The sequence below is a fragment of the Lissotriton helveticus genome, chromosome 4_1 (genome assembly GCF_964261635.1).
Source record: "Lissotriton helveticus chromosome 4_1, aLisHel1.1, whole genome shotgun sequence".
Classification (NCBI taxonomy): Eukaryota; Metazoa; Chordata; class Amphibia; order Caudata; family Salamandridae; genus Lissotriton; species Lissotriton helveticus.
In genome coordinates, this window is record NC_136063.1 from 1,858,819,395 (window position 1) to 1,858,838,827 (window position 19,433).

The following is a 19,433-nucleotide window of genomic DNA, read 5'->3' on the forward strand; positions in this document are numbered from 1 at the left end:
CGTTCACCAGGCCATTTTAGGACCCTCTCAACTGACAAGCCCCCGTGCCTGGCGCATCTCTTTTATGTTATGTTTAGAGGTGAGCGAGCCGACACATCAAAGTGCCGAGCCAAACGTCTGGCTCGGATCTTAGAGCCCGTGCACGAGCCGAGCCCTGACAATGTTTGCAATATACATCATTCAACCAACATCACCTAAAACATAAAAGTCACATCAACATTCAGAAAAGTCTATTTCTTTAACTTGAAGAAGCGTTGACGAAATACGTCACATTACAGTACAGCTCTGAGAGGGACTTATTAAAAGTGATACTTTTTAAACATGAGCCATCTGAAGTCAAGACAGTTGTCATGTAAACCCTGTCAGGGGCCCAGGTTATTATAGAGCAACATTATAGTCTATTAAAACAAACTCAATAGGCTTTGTACAACTGGTATTCTGAACTCAGGTATTTGAAAGTGTTTTCATTCACGATAATGAGGAACAAAGAGGTTTGGTGAAATCAAATATATGATTAAAATCACACCCTTTAAGCGGGAAAATCGCAAAGCCACATCCCTGGCTGTAATGGAACATCACGTGTAGAGAGAGGGAGGTAGGCAGAAGCCACGGGAATGCTCCGCTCGTTCTGGGCTCAAGGTTCCAACAGCATTTCGAACTGCGGCAGGGCCGGCTTCAGACCCCAGCCCGGCTCGAGCTTTCAGCGACTCACCCAGCTCTATTTGTGTTATGTGTATTTGTAAAGCCGCTATCACCCGCGAAGGTATCCTGGCCCTGAACAGGTGTGTGCGTGCTTAGCCCTCCCTTTAGTGAGCGTGTGTGCTTACATTAACTAAAAGGAACAAAAAAACACAAAGTGATTGAATAGGGGCGCAAACAGAACTGTAAACAATCCACGCTAAAATAACCTCCTCTTTATGTCAGTATGCGACAATGTGAAAGCGAGGGATTCGAATATGAACCATTTATTAGCGAAATAAATGGAAGGTGTCAGAGAATGCACAACAACTCCACGCACGTGTGCCCTCAGAGCAGTCTTTCAGTGAGAGAAAATGTTTACCCTTTACAGCAACTGGCACAGCTCGTATCTCACTATGTGTAACGAAGGGGTTCTATTGCTACTGTTTAACTTTACCTTCCATTTGTCACTCTAAGGAAGCGCTTTGAATCTGCCCACAGGCAGAGGCACTGTCAACAATCAGCCACTCTTTATATACAGCTGGGAGTTGATGAAACCATCTACCAGTGATGTTTTGTTACTCTGCAGTAGGTAAATTCCAGAGACTAGTGGGGCAGAGACGTGATACAGACTTTTACAGCTGGAAAGCACATTTCAAATAAAGGCGTGATTTAATATATTAGCATCACATTGCCTTGTTACCGTTCTTTACATTGCAGATGGCCACACATTTTTCATTTCTCTCCTGCTCCAAAAAGTAAAATGACCAATCAAATAAAAAAGATACAGATTTATGTCGCTTTTATGACTCTTACTGTACGTTGCTTTTGCGCACGTGTGTTCGCGCAAACCCTTAAACATTACTAACTATAAGCAATTAATTTTGTTTTAAAATATCGGCAAGTATATATTGCTAATTGGAAAACCGAGGGGAAAAAGAACATTAATAACATTGTTAATACTCGTCACTTCCTAGATTTGTTAAACACATTAAAGCTTCTATCTTCAGCTTCGAAAAACTTTGACTGTGCACAGGTTTCGTAGTTGCCCAATTAAAAAATATCTACTTAAAAACATAGTGGTATTTTAGAACAAAATCAATATTAATTTCGTAACAATGGAAAGAGCCAGGCGCAGTGCCTAATTTGACATAGTTATACCCCAGAAGCAAGAAATCCACTGAAAACCGTCATAGACATAGCTACACCGTACTCAACAAGAATATGAATCAAATAACGGGCTTTTGTAATAAAGAAAAAACAAAGAGTCCTTCCTGCTCAGCCAAAAAACGGTGAGGATGTCGTATATACGAAGGACTCCTGACCCCGTTTAATTCTTCTCACCTTCGTCGTCCTTCGTGCTGCCGGTGCATGTTCCTTCTTCCTGGCCCTGTTGCTTCTCTGCGCTATGATCCGGGCACTTCCTTTTGCTCGCTGCTTTGCCCACGAGCGCCTCCACGGAGAAGGCGTGCGCGCGGGAGCTCAGGGCCATCCCGGGTCACAGGCAGAGTTGAGTCCCTGGAGGAATAGAAGAGTCCGACAGCCTCTGCGCGAGTGAGCGCGTGCAACCCTAAAACAGAGTGACCGGCGCGGATGGAGACCTGCGGCTCCTCATGGCGGAGGTGCTATCACTGAAGAGCCCCTCGCCCGGCGAGCGCGCATCTGTCAGTGGAGCGCCAGACTTCACTTGTCTGCGGGACCCGAAGGAGGAGGGCTGGGGGCAAGGGGCCTGTCCCCCTGCCAGTCGGAGGAGCTCCAATGAGGAGGCGCCTCGCTCCCAGCTGAGGCAACGTGAGGCTGCGGGCTCCAGTGTTTGTTTTGGAAACTGTGGTGGACTTTAAAAACACTCTCTGACTGACACTTCAGAGGGGTCGGGTGTTGGGAGCGGGGGCTATGAGAAGCAGGGGCGCATACAGAAAGCGAGGGAGGAGAGTCAACATGGAGGGGTTGGAATATGGAAAGAACATCACTGATAAATGTCAACGGAGGCTGAGAGGTCCCTCAGGTTGGCACTCTGGTAGCTTAAGGAAAAGGGAAGTACTCCGGCTGCAGGGCAAATAATTAGACAACGTCACCCGCAGCGTTGACATTATTGTATATGCAATGAAAGAACAGAACGTCACGGGAATAACAGGGTTAAATATTGAAAGGGAGAGAAAGAAACGAGAAGAAGCTATCAGACATATCCAGGGATAGAGAGAGGGGAGGAGGAGTGAAAAGTTTACTCTGGGACAAGAGAACATCTCTGTTTTAGATTAAAGTTTCAAATAGAAAGAAATATGACATAATTGTGCACCAGAGGCAAACTTATCCATCAAAAGTCGGGACATTGCTCAGTTGTGCATCTAAATTCTACAAATTCATGTGTTAGACATAGCCCTGCCAAACTTCTAAAACGGGTTTTTATTTATGTTTGACATTACAGTTACAAACTGACACAAAACAAAACCAAGGATAGTTCACGGATAGCAGCAATCAATGTTTTCAGAGAGGCAATTTTAAAACCAAATGCTTTAACGAAAAATAAAGAAACAAATTGAAAAGAGATAGGGAGAGCAAGGAAGAAAAAGAAGGTGAGGATTATAGCCGCAAAGAGAAAGGAAGAAAGTAAGAAATAGACAAAGGATGAAAAAGAAAGAAGGGGAAAAACAAGGAACTAAGGTAAGAAAGAGAAAGAAAACTAATTAAAGTAAGGAAGAAAATGATAAAGAGGGAGGCATGCTGAAACAGAGAAGTAGGGGCAGTACGGTAAAGAACAAAGAGAGAGAAAGAGAGAGGCATGCAAGGTACGCCTAATTGTTATGAGATGCACACTAAAGTTTAGACTATGAGTCCCAAAGTTGTGCAGGAGATATAGAGAGCTAGGCAGAAAAAGACACACAGAGAGATGAAAAGCAGAAGATATAGATAGATGGGAGGAAGAGAGGAGGTAAGAAGAGCAAAATACATAGATGGCTTGATTGTTCAGGAAAAATTACCTACAGATAGGATCCTTTGAGGGCTAAATGTCTTTATATTGATTTATGGGTCAGGAGGACTTAAGAACCCAGTAGTCCTTATAAAAACTGTGATGGGCGTGGCACTCAGTCAAAACGTGGCTGTTGGACTTGGCCCTTTTTTTCCTTTAAATTTTTCGCTTTCCCCCCTAGCCTTTTACCATGTGTGAGAAAATATCTGCTGAGCAATGGCGTGCGCAGATTTATTTGTGCTGTTGTGGAGAAATGCTACTTTTAAAATGGATGCCATGGCTGTGAGTTTGTGCCGCCTGACTGAGGTAGGTTTCCAGTCTAGTTGTTCGTTTCCCAGCAACCCCAGCTTTTGGAGGGAAACCTGGCAGACAGGGTGCTCTACACCTCTCCCTAAACCAGTTAGGACCAGTTTCCCCAGATGCTTCTAGAAGCTTCTGGCAGTGTCTGGTAGGTGGGGTGAGGGGAGTATAAATAGCGGAGCTGGGATGCCATGTGCTCAGACTGAGCGTGGACTTGAATGAGAGGAGACCTACTGCCAGGAGGTATCGCCGCATGCGCCTGTGTGCTGGCCCCTGTGCCCCACTGTTCCCCCTCTACTGTCCACAGGGCTAGTGAGAGCCCCGCTGCTGGAGTAAAGACTGCTGTACTAGGAGGAGTGCCACGTTACAGAGGATGACAGTTCCTAGGAATTTCGGCCCTGTTCTGATGAGTGCCCACTGACTGCTGATCTTGCCCTGTAGTGTCTGCTGCTCTCCTACCTAGTCCCTCGTGAGCGCTACAACTGTGCCCTGCCTGATGGCTAGCGCCTGGAGAAGAAGAGCGCTGTACCTTACTGCCCAGGAGGTGAGGAGCTGACACCGGCAGCGCTGTGCTGCGACAGCGCTATATTTTAATTGACTGTGTTCTGCTTGTGAGGGCTGCAATCCTAGCTGCCTGCTACCTAGCGCCTTGGGAGCACTATTTTCTTAAGTACCAAGGGGGGAGCGCTACTCTTGTAGTGTAGTTCCTATCATCCCAATAGGCTCTGCGCATTGGAATAATATCTTCAATAGTATAGACGTAGGACAGAGGTTAACTAGGTCTTCTACTGACGATATTAGACTTAAAGTTTAATGTTTGTGCCAGCTAGCTCAGAGTTCACTAGAAACTTTCTCGAATATACAAGAAGGGATTTAGTTTCTGACAACCATAGAACATGACAACCATGCTCTCCCCTAATCAAGAGTGTATCTCTAGAGTCGTGTGAAAACAAAAGACAACTTATTTTACTCAGTCAGTTCAGTGCATTCTTAGTTTCACCAGATTGTAGAGAAAAGGAAGAGACGGGCGTGTTCAATAAAAAGGTGTTATTTATTGATCAGTCTCTTTTCTCATACAAGAGAAATGAATCGCTATTATTGCAATACTTAGATTTAAGTAAAGTGCATACAGTAATAACAGAATTATAAAATAATACTGTAAAAGCATTGATATGGTTTCTTAGCCATATGATACTTAAAATGGATAAAATAGATACATACATATATACATTGACTAATCGTACTCAACTGGTGCTTCTAACTACGCCTACCCCAATGTACCTGACCTAAGCCTAATACGTGGCGGGAGTAGATAAGTAGCAGTTTAAGTTAAGTTTGCTTTGCCAAGGGTCTGCTTCAAGAATTCTCTACAAAGGATGATTCAGTTCAGTACCTGGAAGTTTAGAAGGCTGGAGGGCTGGTATCTCTATCTCAGGTCTTGATATTCCAGCTGCCTGCGAGGGCTGCTTGGAAGCGCCGGAGCTGGATTTCTCGGCAGGAGAAAAGGCAGCGTCTCTCTCTCTCTCTCAGCGCGTCAGAAAGGAGGGGCAGCGTCTGTGGGCTTCGCTGTCAGCTGGGCTCCTCGGCAAGTCTCGGTGCTCCAATCTTGTCACCACCTCGTGTGTTTGCTTAAGGCAATGTCGGTATTATTTATACCTGAAGGGTGCCGGGATTGACGTAAGGATGGACATAAATACATCAATAAGGATGTCATACGAACTGATCGTTCGCACATTCTTTACTGAAGTTCTCGCTCCCTCGCGTAGAAGCCCCGGGTCCCAGGAGGGGGCCCGGGTGAAGTGCGGAGGACGCATGCAGAAGCAAGCTACAAAGCAAGAGAGCCCTGCCTGCTGAGAGAAGAGCCCGGAGCAGCGTGAGGAGTCCCGGTGAGTGGGGCTGCACCCGAGAGTGTGGGGGGGCCGGCCGAGGCACATTGTCGCTGCCTAGGGCCCCGGGGGAAACCAGCAGTTCCAGTGTTGGGCCCCCTTCCCCAGCGACGCCGCAGTTGCGGGCCACTGCACCAAGCGAGGCATAGCATCGGGAGCACTTCTTCAATTGCCGAGTCCCTGAGGGGACACTAACTGGCCAGTGACTCAGGGAGGACCTCATCTCCCACAGCTGCGCCGTCTGGGGGCATTGTTCATTTGAGGGTCCCAGAGGAGGGGCACTCACGTTCCCAGTATTGGGCAGAACTGACTGAACTCTTCACAACTGCACCGCTGGACAGTGGGCAGTTGCGACGTTTGGGGCATCCTGTACTTTATGCGTGTGAGGCCTATTGCCTCTTATGATGTATGCACCTGTGATTCATGCTAAGGCTATGCCTGCACTAAGGGGTTCATGCTAATGCAGTTATGCTGACAATTCTTTTCCCCCTAAGGTTTACCCTGATGGTTTGGTGCATAATGCGTAGGGTGCTTCATACTAGTGTCATACAGTGATGTTTTCCTGCCTAAGGTTTCCTTGCTAATGAGAGGCCCCGGACGCAGGTTTAGGCTATTGTGAGGATGCGCTACTTTTTATGTCTAATGCTTCATGCCTATTATGTTTATGCCCACAGGTGGATGCCTAATGTTTTTCCCTTAAAGCTTTCCTGCCTCATGGGTTATTCATGTTGTTTATGCATATTGAGATGGCTCATGCAACTTTCGCTCTACGGTACTACCATGATGTTTTAGGGTTATGCCCACTGTGAAGGTTGGTTATGCGAATGAGATGCCTAATAGGATGTTTTAGATTTCGCCTGCTCTCATATGTTACTGCTTTTATGCTTATGATGATGCCAATGTGCATGTTTAACATGAGGTTACCATGGCTTATGCAAATATATGTATGCCTCCGTGATCATGGGTCATGTGCCTAATGTTTTCCTTCCAGACTTGCGCATGATGTGTTTATATGCTGACCTGATGTGTTATTCTAGGCTCATGGTTAATGCCTCATACCAATATGCTTTAGTCCTTGGGATATTGATTCTTGCTAATGAGGTTAATGCCTAATGTTCCTCCTCCATGCTGTATGTTTAGGCCTACTTGATTTATGCCTCCTACCCACGCTGTATGCAAATGTGATCTATGCCACGTGTCAGGCCTTGCCAGTGGCTGCCAGCTGTGATACACTTATTGACGGACTGTACATTTATTCGTGGACTCAGGATGGTTCTGGGAGAGGCCCGATTGGACCTGCCCTGTAAATAGTCCTCTTGTGTAAATGGTTACCTGGTGCCAGTTGGCACGGTGTTCATACCTGTGGTGATATCCTAACATGTTTTGCATAATATATATGCTATTTTTCACCTAAACCGATGTGGTCTCTTTTTGTAGTGTGCCTTGTTTGTCGCCTGTGTGTGCTGCGTGGATGTTTTGCACATTTTCTCCGGAGTTTGTCCCGCCCGCTCTGCACCACGCTACCCATTTCTAACAGTGGCAGACATCCTGACTGTGATACTGCAAGTGGTATCAGCTTCAATACACTTGAAATAAGACGGACAGGATATCCATGACCTTTGCAAAATAGTATCCCATCTGTCAAACGCAAAACAAGACCCTAAACCCCTGTTTAAATGCCCTATGAAAAACAGCACAACTCCATAAGAACTTTTGGGTCCATCAGTGCCTGTTGGAAGGACCACAGCATCTTTTACTTTAATCCAACCCAATAACTTTAGAACAGACTCTTACCAGCCCATCGCAGCTGGCCCACAAGTGGGGGACACGAAATTAAATGGTTCGCAACTCACTCATCCAAACATGGAAAGACATTCTTCCAGAAATTGCTTATTCTTCTTTTCCATCTTATTCGCAAGTAGAAACTGGAAAATGCAAAGCCTGGTGGATATTGAACTAACAGCTGAGCGATTACTTTTTAAAAGTAAGTGCTCCAACATCCAGAAATGCATGTTGGCAAAGCATAACATTGTATGCGGTTTACACCCCAAAGGCACGTCCACTAGTCGTGGATGGAGATGGTGTTAGCGTCAATTTTACGACAATGTGTCCAAAGACAGGGTACAAAATCAGCATATCACAAATGCAGTCAAATAAGAAAGAACTGACTCAATAATTGAGCTCTATGGTGGAATTAGAAAATGTATGATGATGTTTTACGAGACTTCAACAGATACAATGGAGAAATAGTTGACTGCAGTAGCATTATATCACATTTAAATGAATAAAGTGCAGGAATGGTCTCTGGCTTACTGCCTAAATCAAGGGCTCATATAGGAAATCTCCCCATGGAATAGTTTTAAAAGTACGAAATCATGGTGGTGTGACCAAAGAAATACATTTCAACAAATGAGAATAATGAATTTGAAATCGACCTACAGCCCAATCGTCTCAGTGTTAACACACTACATGAATATTGATTCAGCCCCCTCTGACCTAATGTAATCAGTAGTTATCAGAACAAACTAGTTACAAAACAATAGTGAACCATTGCGAATGTATGCAATGCTGCACGTCAGCAGGGATCCTTGGAAACATGTTACATTAGTGAGCCTATTCGAGAGAGTTTTCTTTGTGAACAGTGTCATTCAGTAGTAAATAAACATGACTTGTTTGACCAAGTTCAGCAGAAATAATAAACGGTGAATGTGACATCCATTTTAAACAAGATGGTGTTGAGGTTTATCCGAAATCTTGTTAGCATAAGCCAGGAAAAAGACCGTAACAATCCTGGAGGCGATAGGACTAGAGGGAGGAACATGGCGGCGGGCTGACGCCGGCCGCGAGCGCTCCGTCCCGTCTTGGCGATGCCGGAGTTTCATTGAGTGCCTAAACCCGCCTTAAACTACTCAAAATCATCCTCATGCGGTGAGATTATGTGGAAATTGTTATTTTAAATGAGAGAATTCACTGTACTAACCGGATTTTCCTCTCCGACTCCTTCCGATGCCGAGTTTCGCAGATGACAGCCGTGCACTAGGACCCCAAGACGTTCAAGCGAGACAGAGGCACTGAAACGCTGTGACGCCGGTGCTGCACAGATGACGAGACCCGTGGCGGAGGTGGAGAGAGGAAGAGGTGTATGGGGGGCAACCCGGGCCAAATCGTGGCGTAAAATTAAAGCAGCAGCAGCAAAGACCTATCCTCGACCGGCAGTAACAGCGGTGAGCCGGTATCGTTCTGAAGTGGGTCGATGGGGGGTGGACCTACCCTGTGTGTTTGATATCGTTCGCAGTCTTAATTTCGGAGTATCACTAGTAACCGAGACAGAAGGGTGTTCTGTCTTAGCAGAGCGAGAAGTTTGCAAGGGAATGGACATTTCATCTGGACCGGGCCCCCCCAACACACAGGTGGAGCTGCCTAGTGGGAAGAAGGATCAGAGAGGGGTAAGATTCATTAAGGAGGGAGAAAAGAACACAGGTGAGGGAGTCCAACTGGCTTTACTAGCACAATTAGCTCAGTTAGCCCCCCAGTAGTAAGGAATGGATATCTCCTTCGTTCACAGCCAGAGAAAGAGCGCTTATTATCCACATTTAGTCAAACCACTAATCAATTGGTCCCTCTCACTCCACGCCAGAAAAAGAGAGAGAGAAGGGAGAGAAGTAAAACAGGGGAGGAAAACAGAACCAAAATAAGTTCCACGATATCAAAACCTGCTCCCTCTCTAAAAACGTATTTCAAAATAATGGAGAAAGCGATGTCCGTCTCAGATAGGGGTGGAAAGATGACGGAAACTCAACCAGCAGTGCAGAAGTCTCCTCTTTCCTCCCAACCCAAGGGGTCGGTTATATTACAGATCAGCTATGCCCCCCTATTACTTGAACATGACACAGACTTGGGTTTGGGAGATCTTTTACCGGCTTCGGAAGTAGATGGGAATACAGAGAGAGGTCTTAGCCCCCAGCCGGTATTAGAGTTGTCTCCAGAGCTTAACCCCCTACCTCAGGCTTCTCCTACTAATAATCCTCCAGTAGTAGGTTCTTTGGAAATGCAACAACACAAAGAACATGAGGGTAACAGTGTGGAGAGTTTATGTAGATCCCTACACGAGGATCTTTTAGCTAAATTGCTTTCTAAATTTGAGATCTCGGAGAGAAATCAGAGGGAGATAGCCGAGAAATGTACCTCCTTAGAAAGTAAATTAGACGATGTATGCTCTAGAACAGAGGCATTAGAAGGCGACGTGGCCATCCTGAGGTTCCGTGAATTCTGAACCCATGTTTTAAAATGTCATGGTTCCGTTAAGATTTTGGTAACAATGAACCGTAACTGATGAGTTCGGCAAGTGCGAGTGTTTTCGCCATGTTACACACAAGGATTCGCAGTTTATTTGAAGATTCTGCTCCGAACCATAGTTATCATTCTGTGTAAGGCAGCCATTTTGTGGTTGCCCTCACATAGGCCGATGACCACGGCTGAACAAGTCTTTAAGACTTGTGTCGTTTTGCTGGGGTTTGTGCTGACTTTTACATGACCCGAAGTGAACTGACCTCGTTGCCTGAAGCCGACCTTGTTGAGCCAGTTCTTGCCCCCTAGCTGATCAAAACTGAAATCAGAGCGCAGGGCATCGTAAAGTTTTACTACACACAAATATGCCTTATCCTACTGTTACCTGTTTCTGTTTCTTTCTTTATAGTCTATTTATGATATGGGTCGTGGCCTCTTTTATTATGGGTTCATTTATTTGGGCTGTCTAGAGGAGAATGTTGGGTTTGTCCGATGATTGATTATTGGCCGGACAACTGAAAAGTGGGTTTTACCGTCATGCGATACTTTTGGTGTGGATACATGTGATTGGACAGTTTGTAAATATTAGGTGTTCTGTCTGGAATGTGATTTTTGGCATAAAAAGGGATGACTTGCTTTGTAAGAGTGAGCAGTCTCCTGAGAACTCATACCGTGATGATTTCTAGGATTTCTGTTACTGGCTGCAGTCAATAAATTCGATCTTTGACGTCACCACGAAGAGTCCCGTGTCTCTGTATTGAATTTTGAGACAGGTGAACCCGAAGACTTCGGGCGTGCCCCTGGCGCCGCCGGGTCATAAATAACCCGGTTCTTCAGTTGGCGTCCAACGCGGGGCGACATCAAGCGGTACCGGTCCAATCCTGAAGATTGTGAGGAGCTTCGTGAGAAAATTCCGGAAGAGGGCCCCCACTCCATCGACCCCGGTATGTCGAACGTGGACTGAAGGTCTTTTCTGCGAGGTTTCCCGCTTTCTAGACGGCTACGAAGGACCGCTGCCCTGACTGCCGCCCTGTCTTGGACCCCCTTTGTGCAGCTTTGTAAAGCGAGACGATAGACGGGTCTTCTGGTGACGTGACTGATACCTTAGTTAAGTATACGTGGGTCGCTCCCAGTTCTTTGTTGTTCTTTTGTATTTGGTTCTTTGAATACTTAGTTTTTGGGTCTTTGATTTGGGTATTGCAATTTTCAAAGCCGAGGGACTCGTATATTTGCGAGACTATCATTGCAGATAATCCCTTGAAGTTTGAAGCTAGATTAGTAAGCGAAGATGCCTAGTCTTAGCAAAATTAGGAGAATATTCTGTTGTGGTTGTAACAAGGACTCCCGATTGGAGGATTCATGTCCGATACCTCCAGTTGGAACGCCGACTTATGAACTTTATTCTAAACACGGCATGGGCCCCATTACGTTCAATGAAGTATGGGTCTGCTATACCAGAAAAGATGGGGTTTTACGATGGCCCCAATATGGTAGTTTTGATACTGAGATTTTGGATAACTTAGAAACGAAATTGGTTAGAAAGAAAGCCCGGCCGGCAATGTTTGACTCCTTTCGCCTTTGGCGTAAAGAAGCCAGACAATGAGAAATCAAACAAGCTAAAAAAGATAAGAGAGAAAAGGGGTTGTCGATAATGCAAGCTGCCAGACAGTTTAAAGACGACAAGGAAGATAGAGCAATTGAGGTATCCGATAGGCAACATAATATGGCTATTGATAAATGTTACCCAGCATTGCCACCTATTCTTGAGAAGGCAACACAGGACCCTGAAAAGGACCCTTTAATGTTGCATCTATTGAGGGTACCACCCCCTTATGCACAGAACGCTACGGCACCTCTTCCACCTCCAGTAGTTCTACCTCCAGAAGTTCCACCCCCTGGTCCTGCTCAACTGCCAGCCCCTCCTCAGTTAGTTTCTCCTCCTCCGGTGCAGCCTCCTCTGGGGCCGCCGACTCTGCTATCAGTTCTCCCTCAAACTTCTTCGTCCTACTCTCCTGTACCTTCGATTTCTCTTCCTACTACTGCTACGTTTCTATCACCTCAAAATACTTTGTCTCCCGTCCTTATGACAGCTTCCCCTTCTGCTCGACAAAGAATGACCAAAACTGTTACCGGTCTTTTGTCTCCTTTCTTTGGGTCGTCGAGTATGACCCCCGTTTCTGCGCATAAAAAACTGCGTAGTCAGTTACCTAGTCCCGAAGAGCGGACAGTGTTGGATCTCCTGGTTCGCAGGTGGATTTAGAATGTTTCGAGGTATAATTTAGAGTCAGTTATGGATGTCTTCCTGCAGTGGGAAGCACCCAAACCGAGATATGTGTTTGATGTAATGTGTACTTTCCCCCGTGAGGAATGGGCAGATAATGATTTGGGTTCAGTCCCAGTAGAGTTGCTAAATGTCCAGTCTGAGTTTGCGAAAGGGACGATAGTGGGTCCCGGGATTGAGGATGCGGTTGCGATGGTTCTTGCGTTTAGGAGCGATTTCCCTTCTCAGCGACTGTTTGAGCCTGATTCCGCAGTTAGGAGAAAGGTACGACAATATCCAATGAGAGAGGTTCCCCCAGTTTGGAGAAAAGGGGACGCAAACGCTTATCCGCCTGTTCTGCCTCATTTTCAGAGAGTATGGGTACATGTGCCATGGAAGAGAGTAGAAGTTTTGGCCCTTAAACAGTCTTTACCTGATCCCCGTAAGAATCCAGCTGGCTATTACAAAGAGTTGTCCCAGACAGTTGACGCATGCATCATGAATTTGGCAGATATTGATATGCTGTTGGGTAATGTAGTACCTCAACCTCTATGGGCAAAGATTCGTCATGAGGATCATGCAATTTAATTAGGTGACTCATGGGTCAATATTGCTGTTGTGGACGCTAGACAAGTTGGTGGTTCTAAGCCTGAGCCTCTAGTGGCAGATCTACCTGACAGAATTATAGATCTTATGAAAACAATGATGCCAGCGTTACGAGTAAATTGGGACAAGTTAGCAGCATGTAAGCAGAAGAAGGAAGAAAGTGTATCTGACTTCTTCACTAGATTTGAAGAGACATTTATCGACCATAGTGGCCAGGATATGAGTACGGAAGGTGGGCAAAGATTGTTCGTAGATAAGTTTGTCTTCAACTTACTTCCTGAACTGTGTAATAAGTTGAAAGATTCTGAGAGTTCTTGGGCTGTTTCCTCGTCGGCCCAGATATTGGCGACTGCACAGTATTACGAGAATAGGGATAAGGACGAGAAAGAAAGAGTAGAGAAAAAGACAAAAGACTTAAAGACAAAGGTTCTTTTGCAGCAGGCGTATCCGCCTCGCTCGAATCTGCAAGAATCAAAGCAACGCCCACAGTTTCAGCAACCCCCATCGTTTCAGAGACCGCAACAGACAGCTGGGTATTTTCCTCCAAGACCTCCCTTGGGCTTGAATCAGTGTGCGTATTGCAGGGAGGAAGGTCATTATAAAAATGAGTGCCCTGTTTTACGACAGCGCGCAAGTGGTATGCCGGCCCCAAGAGGTCGTGGTGGTTTTCAGCAAGTGTTTAGGGGTAGAGGACGTGGTGAATTTCCTCAGAACGAAATTTCCTTTCCCCCACAAAATTCTATGAATTGTTTTGATCAACAGAAAATTGTGTCTGGTCAGTCGACTCAGTACTATGCTGATGACTATTATGTTGAGAGTGAGAATGCTGACTATAATGATTGCTAGGACAGCCATGGACAAAGAGAGGGAGTAGTGTCGGTTCCAGTAGATCAGAGTGGGCCTTATGTTGCAGTAGTTACATCAGGTGTGGTAGCGCCTTTCCTTTTGGATACCGGTGCAGCGAAAAGTTCTATCATGCACTCTAAACTCCCTGGCGCACCTTTGTCTGGCTTAACGTATGTTTCGGTAGGATTCTCTGGCGCCCCAGTTCGTAATCCGGTTTCTAGTCCCTTGTCTCTTTCTATAGGGCCTTGTGAATTGGAAGCACCTCTCATTTTAACGACAGGTTGTGGTGAGAATTTGTTGGGTTTGGATTTGTTGAAAAGATTGAATGCGGCATTACATTGTTCTCCTTCGGGAGTACAGCTTACATTGGGTAATAAAGTGATCTCTCCGATGTATTTGTCTAAAGATCGGCTTCCACCGGAATTGCGCTCTCTCCCTAAAACTCTTTGGGCTACTGGTCCTAATGATGTGGGTCTTTTGGAGATTCCACCTTATGTTGTAACACTCAAAGTGAATGTTAAATTGCCACGTATTCCCCAATACAGGATTTCTAGCGATGGTGAAAGAGCGCTTTTAGCAATCATTTATGATTTAATTGAGAAAGGTGTGATTGAAGAAACAAGAGGTAATGTGTTTAACAGTCCACTTTTGCCTGTCTTGAAGCGCACTGACTCTTCTCAGCCACCTGTCTACAGGCTTGTGATTGACCTTCAAGAGGTTAATAAAATTGTCGTGCCACAGTTTCCGGTTGTCCCAGACATTACTGCTTTGCTGACTATGATTCCTGCTTCAGCTGCCTGGTTTTCGGTTATAGATCTGAAGAATGCTTTCTTCAGTATCCCAATCGCTGAGGAGAGCAGAGATATTTTTGGCTTCTCTTTAGGAGGCCGAAGCTTCCGGTTTAAACGCGCTCCTCAAGGCTATTGCGAAAGTCCTTCCATTTTTAGCCAGGCTTTGAAAACTCAGCTTGATACTCTAGTGTTGTTTGCTGGTACTGCGCTTATTCAGTATGTTGACGATTTGTTGGGGACTGCTGATGATGAAGAAACTTGTAAAGGAGCTACTCTTTCTTTGTTACGGCATTTGTCTGACTTGCATCGTAAAGTGTCACCTTCAAAGTTGCAGTATTGCCGCCAAGAGGTGACCTACTTAGGTCATCTCTTGTCAAAGGAGGGAAGAAGGTTGACCCCAGAACGAATTTAAGTGATTGCTCAAATGACTGTGCCAAGTACGCAGAGAGAGGAACATGCTTTTCTGGGTATCACGTCGTATTGTAGACAGTGGATTCCGAATTTTTCTTTGTTGGCAAAACCTCTGTTGGAATTGACTTGTAAGGATATACCGAACCCTCCTCCTTGGTCTGACGATTGTCAGAAAAGTTTTTCTGAATTGCGTGATGCGTTGTGTTCTGCTCTAGTGTTGGGTACTCCGGACTACAGTAAGCCTTTTACACTCTACATCCACGAGAGAGAGGGTTGTGCATTGTCAGTTTTGACTCAACAATTCGGTGATAAGCAGCGTCCATGTGCGTATTTCTCGTCAACTTTAGATCCGGTAGCTAGAGCGTTGCCAAGTTGCTTAAGAGCTACAGCGGCAGCGGCTGTTTCTATCCGACAGTCTGCTGGATTGGTAAACATGTAATCTCACTCTGAGCTCCTTTGCCATAGCTCCTCTGCATTTCTGTATTGTATTAGCAGTAAGCGCGGGGACACACAGTTTTGTGCAGCCAGGCGCTTTATAAATGCCTTATTATTATTATTATTGGTGATGGATAACACGTTGGTTGCGATGGTTCCACATGCAGTGGATACTTTGTTAAATAGAACCAAGACTCAGCACCTTACTAGTGCGAGATTGTCGGGCTATGAGTTGACGCTTTTGGCTAGTCATATACACATCAAGCGGTGTAATGTATTGAATCCAGCGACATTGTTGCCGATTTCTGTGGACACAGATGGTCAGGAACAGCATGATTGTTTTCTTAGGACGGAGGAGGAAACGAAGGGGAGAATCAATTTGAAAGATACTCCTCTTGCGGATCCTGATGGTACGCTATGTGTTGATGGGTCAGCTGGCCTGACTGTCTGGGCCCGGTACCCACCCCCAAGCAGGAGATCAAGAGCTTGGGGGTGTGGCTGGAGCAGGGCCTCTCGTTTAAAACTCATGCTAAAAAGACTGCTGGCGTGTGTTTTGGCCTGCTCCGCTCAGCCCGGAAGATCTTACCTTTGCTCCCAGCGTCCGCTAGGAGGCTCCTCATCCAGGGATTGATCATCTCGCGGCTGGATTTCAGCAACGCGTTATTCCTGGGTGCACCCGAATCTACCCTGAACAAACTGCAGGAAGTGCAGAATGCGGCCGCCAGGCTCTTGACGGGTCTCCCCAGGCGCCAGTCTGCTCGCCCGGCGCTGAGGGCTCTGCATTGGCTCCCTATTAGGGACAGGGTGAAATTCAAATCACTCTGTATAGCCCATAAAGTTCTGCATGGGGTAGGCCCACCTATTCTGGGGGAGATGGTTCAGCCTTACAAGGCCTCTCGCTCTCTTCGCTCCGACCATCAACATCTTCTTCAGGTCGGGAGGGTGAAGAGGGCTAGAACCGGTGGCAGAAGGTTTTCGATAAATGTGGCCACTTTGTGGAATTCACTGCCCCTACAACTTCGCTCGGAAGCTAGTCTTCTCCGGTTCCGCAAACTTTTAAAGACGTTCCTGTTTTCTGTTTAACCCTGCATTATTCTTTGGTAGCGTTATTATCTGGCGAGCGCTGGGATGCCTATTTGGTAACCAGGCGCTATACAAAACTCAGAATAATAATAATAATAATACAAGCTCCCAAATGGCGATACGACCGCAGCATATGCCGTGACGACATTATGTACGATTGTTGAAACAGCACGAGTGAGCTATAATTCGGCGCAAGCAGCAGAATTGATTGCATTAACGAGAGCGTGTATTTTATCTGAGGGAAAGAGAGTGAATGTGTATACTGATAGCCAGTACGCGTTTGGTGTAGCACACAGTTTTGGACGCTTGTGGAAAGAAAGAGGATTTCTGACATCGCATGGGACTAAGATCCAACATGGGCAGTTGGTGAATGAGCTTCTGGAGTCACTTACTTTGCCGAAGCAAGTTGCGATTGTGAAGTGTAGTGCTCACCGGAAGGTTACGGATGATGTTGGTCGTGGTAATGCGTTTGCGGATGAAGTAGCGAAAGAAACAGCGAGAAATGTGATGAGTCGAATGTACGTTGCAGGCCCTGCGAGATGGATTGGTGCAGCTGGAAAGTTTGAAGACACAATTGAGAGTGTGAAATCAATCCAGGCTGAAGCCACTGAAAATGAAAAGAGTGCGTGGAGAGAAACTACGGGTAGATTGGATTCGACTGGTTGTTGGGTTGAGTTATCAGAACACCAAAGATGGATGTTGCCGGATGCATATGTGCTTGCGGTGGTTACGATGGCACATGGGTTGTCTCACATTAGTGCGAAAGGAATTTGTAAATTGTTGGCTCCAGTATGGCAGAATGCTGGAATTCCTAAATGTGCTGAGAATGTGGTCAAGAATTGTAGGGTGTGTTTGATGTATAATCCAGGTAAGGGGACTCTAACTCCGGCTGGTCACTTTGCGCCTACGACGTATCCATTCGGGGTTCTGCAATTGGATTTTATCCACATGGAAAGATGCAACAATCTGAAATACGTCCTTGTAGTTGTTTGTGCCTTTTCTAGATGGGTAGAGGCAGACCCCTAAAAGACAATACGGCCTCGTCCACAGATAAAGTCTTGGTCAAAGAATATTTCCCTAGGTTTGGGTTGCCAAGAATGGTATGGAGTGATAATGGAAGTGAGTTCGTGGGGAAGATCATGAAGAGAGTGTGTGAGGGTTTGGGCATAAGACAAAAATTCCATGCTGCGAATCATCCCCAATCAGCTGGATTAGTGGAATGTTACAATGGCACTTTGAAGCTAAAATTAGCCAAAATTCAGGCGAGTTCTGGTCTCCAATTGCCCGATGCTTTGCCGTTGGCACTTTTGTCAACTAGAACTACAGTGCATTCCCGAATCGGACTTAGTCCGTATGAAATTGTCTTTGGTCGACCGGCAAATGTGTGGGGAGTGCCGAGACCAACAACATTTAGTGATATTGACTATCCTGTGTTGGTGGACTATTTGCATGACCTGACGGCTAAATTGCGTGTCTTGCATCAACAGGTTCACGATAACCTGTCACCAGCCTCTGTGTACCCAGGTCACACCATCAATCCTGGTGACTGGGTTCTCGTGAAAAACTTTCAACGGACCAAAAACGACCAGCCCCGCTGGACGGGCCCTCATCAGGTGTTGCTGTCTACAAGAACCTCTGTAAAGGTCTTTGGGAAGAAAAATTGGATCCACGGCGTACACTGTAAGAGAATGTACCTTTACCTCTGCCGTACGACCAGCGGATCCTCGACGGTATTGCAGACACCGAGACCGAAAGGTTGCCAAAGTTCACACCGTGCAGCGACGCTGAGTTAGTATGGAGAGGGACTGAGAAAGAAGACGATGATGTCCTACAAGCAGCTGTGCCTTCATCTTTGAGATTGGACACCACCGAGCCTGAACTGCTATTTCAGAACCAGACAGAACTTGGTAAAAACCGTTATAATCTATGACTTAGAAATAATGGACTAATAAAGAGCAAATAATTCCTTTTTGATTTTAGAACTGCACTCTCTCAGCCAAAAAAACTGTTTTGATCTTTTTTCTTTTTCCTTTTTTTCCAACCGCCATCTGGGTTCAGCTGTAGGGTCGCGGTGTAAAGACTTGGGATTGCAGCCGTGTAGACACAAGGTCGATTGTCCTGGTTGGTCTTAGGGCGTTCCCTGGGCTGACAGACGCACTCCTGAGCAGAAGAAAACCAACCGCCGCGAACAGCCCAGTTAGAGGATGGAGTTTTTTGGGGTCGAGAGAGCTGCTGAGAAAATGAACTTTAAGATGAAACTATGTAAAATAATGCATAACAAGTACTTTCTGATTACATGTATTCTGATGTTTTTTAGCATGACGTTCACTTTGGTGGGTTGGATTGTCTTTTCAACTCAATTAACTTCTGCACCCATTTCTCAACCTACGACTTTTCCTACTACTACTTCTTTGCATTCTTTTCATATCTTACCCGAACACGAGCAGATTAGAAGGTCAGAGTTTGTACAAAACACATTCATACAGCTCCTGCACCAACATCAGTTGGTAGTGAACATTACTAATTGTTGGGTGTGTGGTCTTATGCCACATTCTACAGATAGAGTCGTTTCCTATCTGATCCTACCGTTTAGTCAGAATGGATCGCTATGGGCTTTTCAAACGATGTTCATTTATGCCTTGGAAGTTTATCCCCTGCATTCCATGAGAGATAACTTGAGTAATCAAGCCTTGGTGAAGGGAGTTATGAATATGAGCAGAGATATCGATACGTACAGGACTATTCCCAGTGAAGAGTTATCGGCTTATGTTGGATGGAACACGACAGGATACAGTGTTAGTCTGAATGAAAGGCAGAAACGAAAGAGGTCACCTCCGATTTGGGTCGTACCCCAACGAGGTCAATTTTGTCTGCAAGGTGAT

The 19,433-nt window shown here is 45.7% G+C and overlaps 1 protein-coding gene across 2 annotated transcripts in view; it reads right to left on the reverse strand.

Annotated features, from left to right (window-relative positions):
- TBX22 (T-box transcription factor 22) overlaps nucleotides 1-19,433 on the reverse strand; it is a 333,889-nt gene that overhangs the window by 81,788 nt on the left and 232,668 nt on the right. The window contains exon 1 of one of the 2 annotated variants that reach the window (XM_078685922.1): nucleotides 2,023-2,170. The exons of the other annotated variant lie outside the window; for it this stretch is intronic. Coding sequence (XP_078542048.1) covers nucleotides 2,023-2,170 — 148 coding nt within the window. Of the gene's footprint in view, nucleotides 1-2,022; nucleotides 2,171-19,433 lie in introns of those variants that run through there. 2 annotated transcript variants of the gene reach the window in all.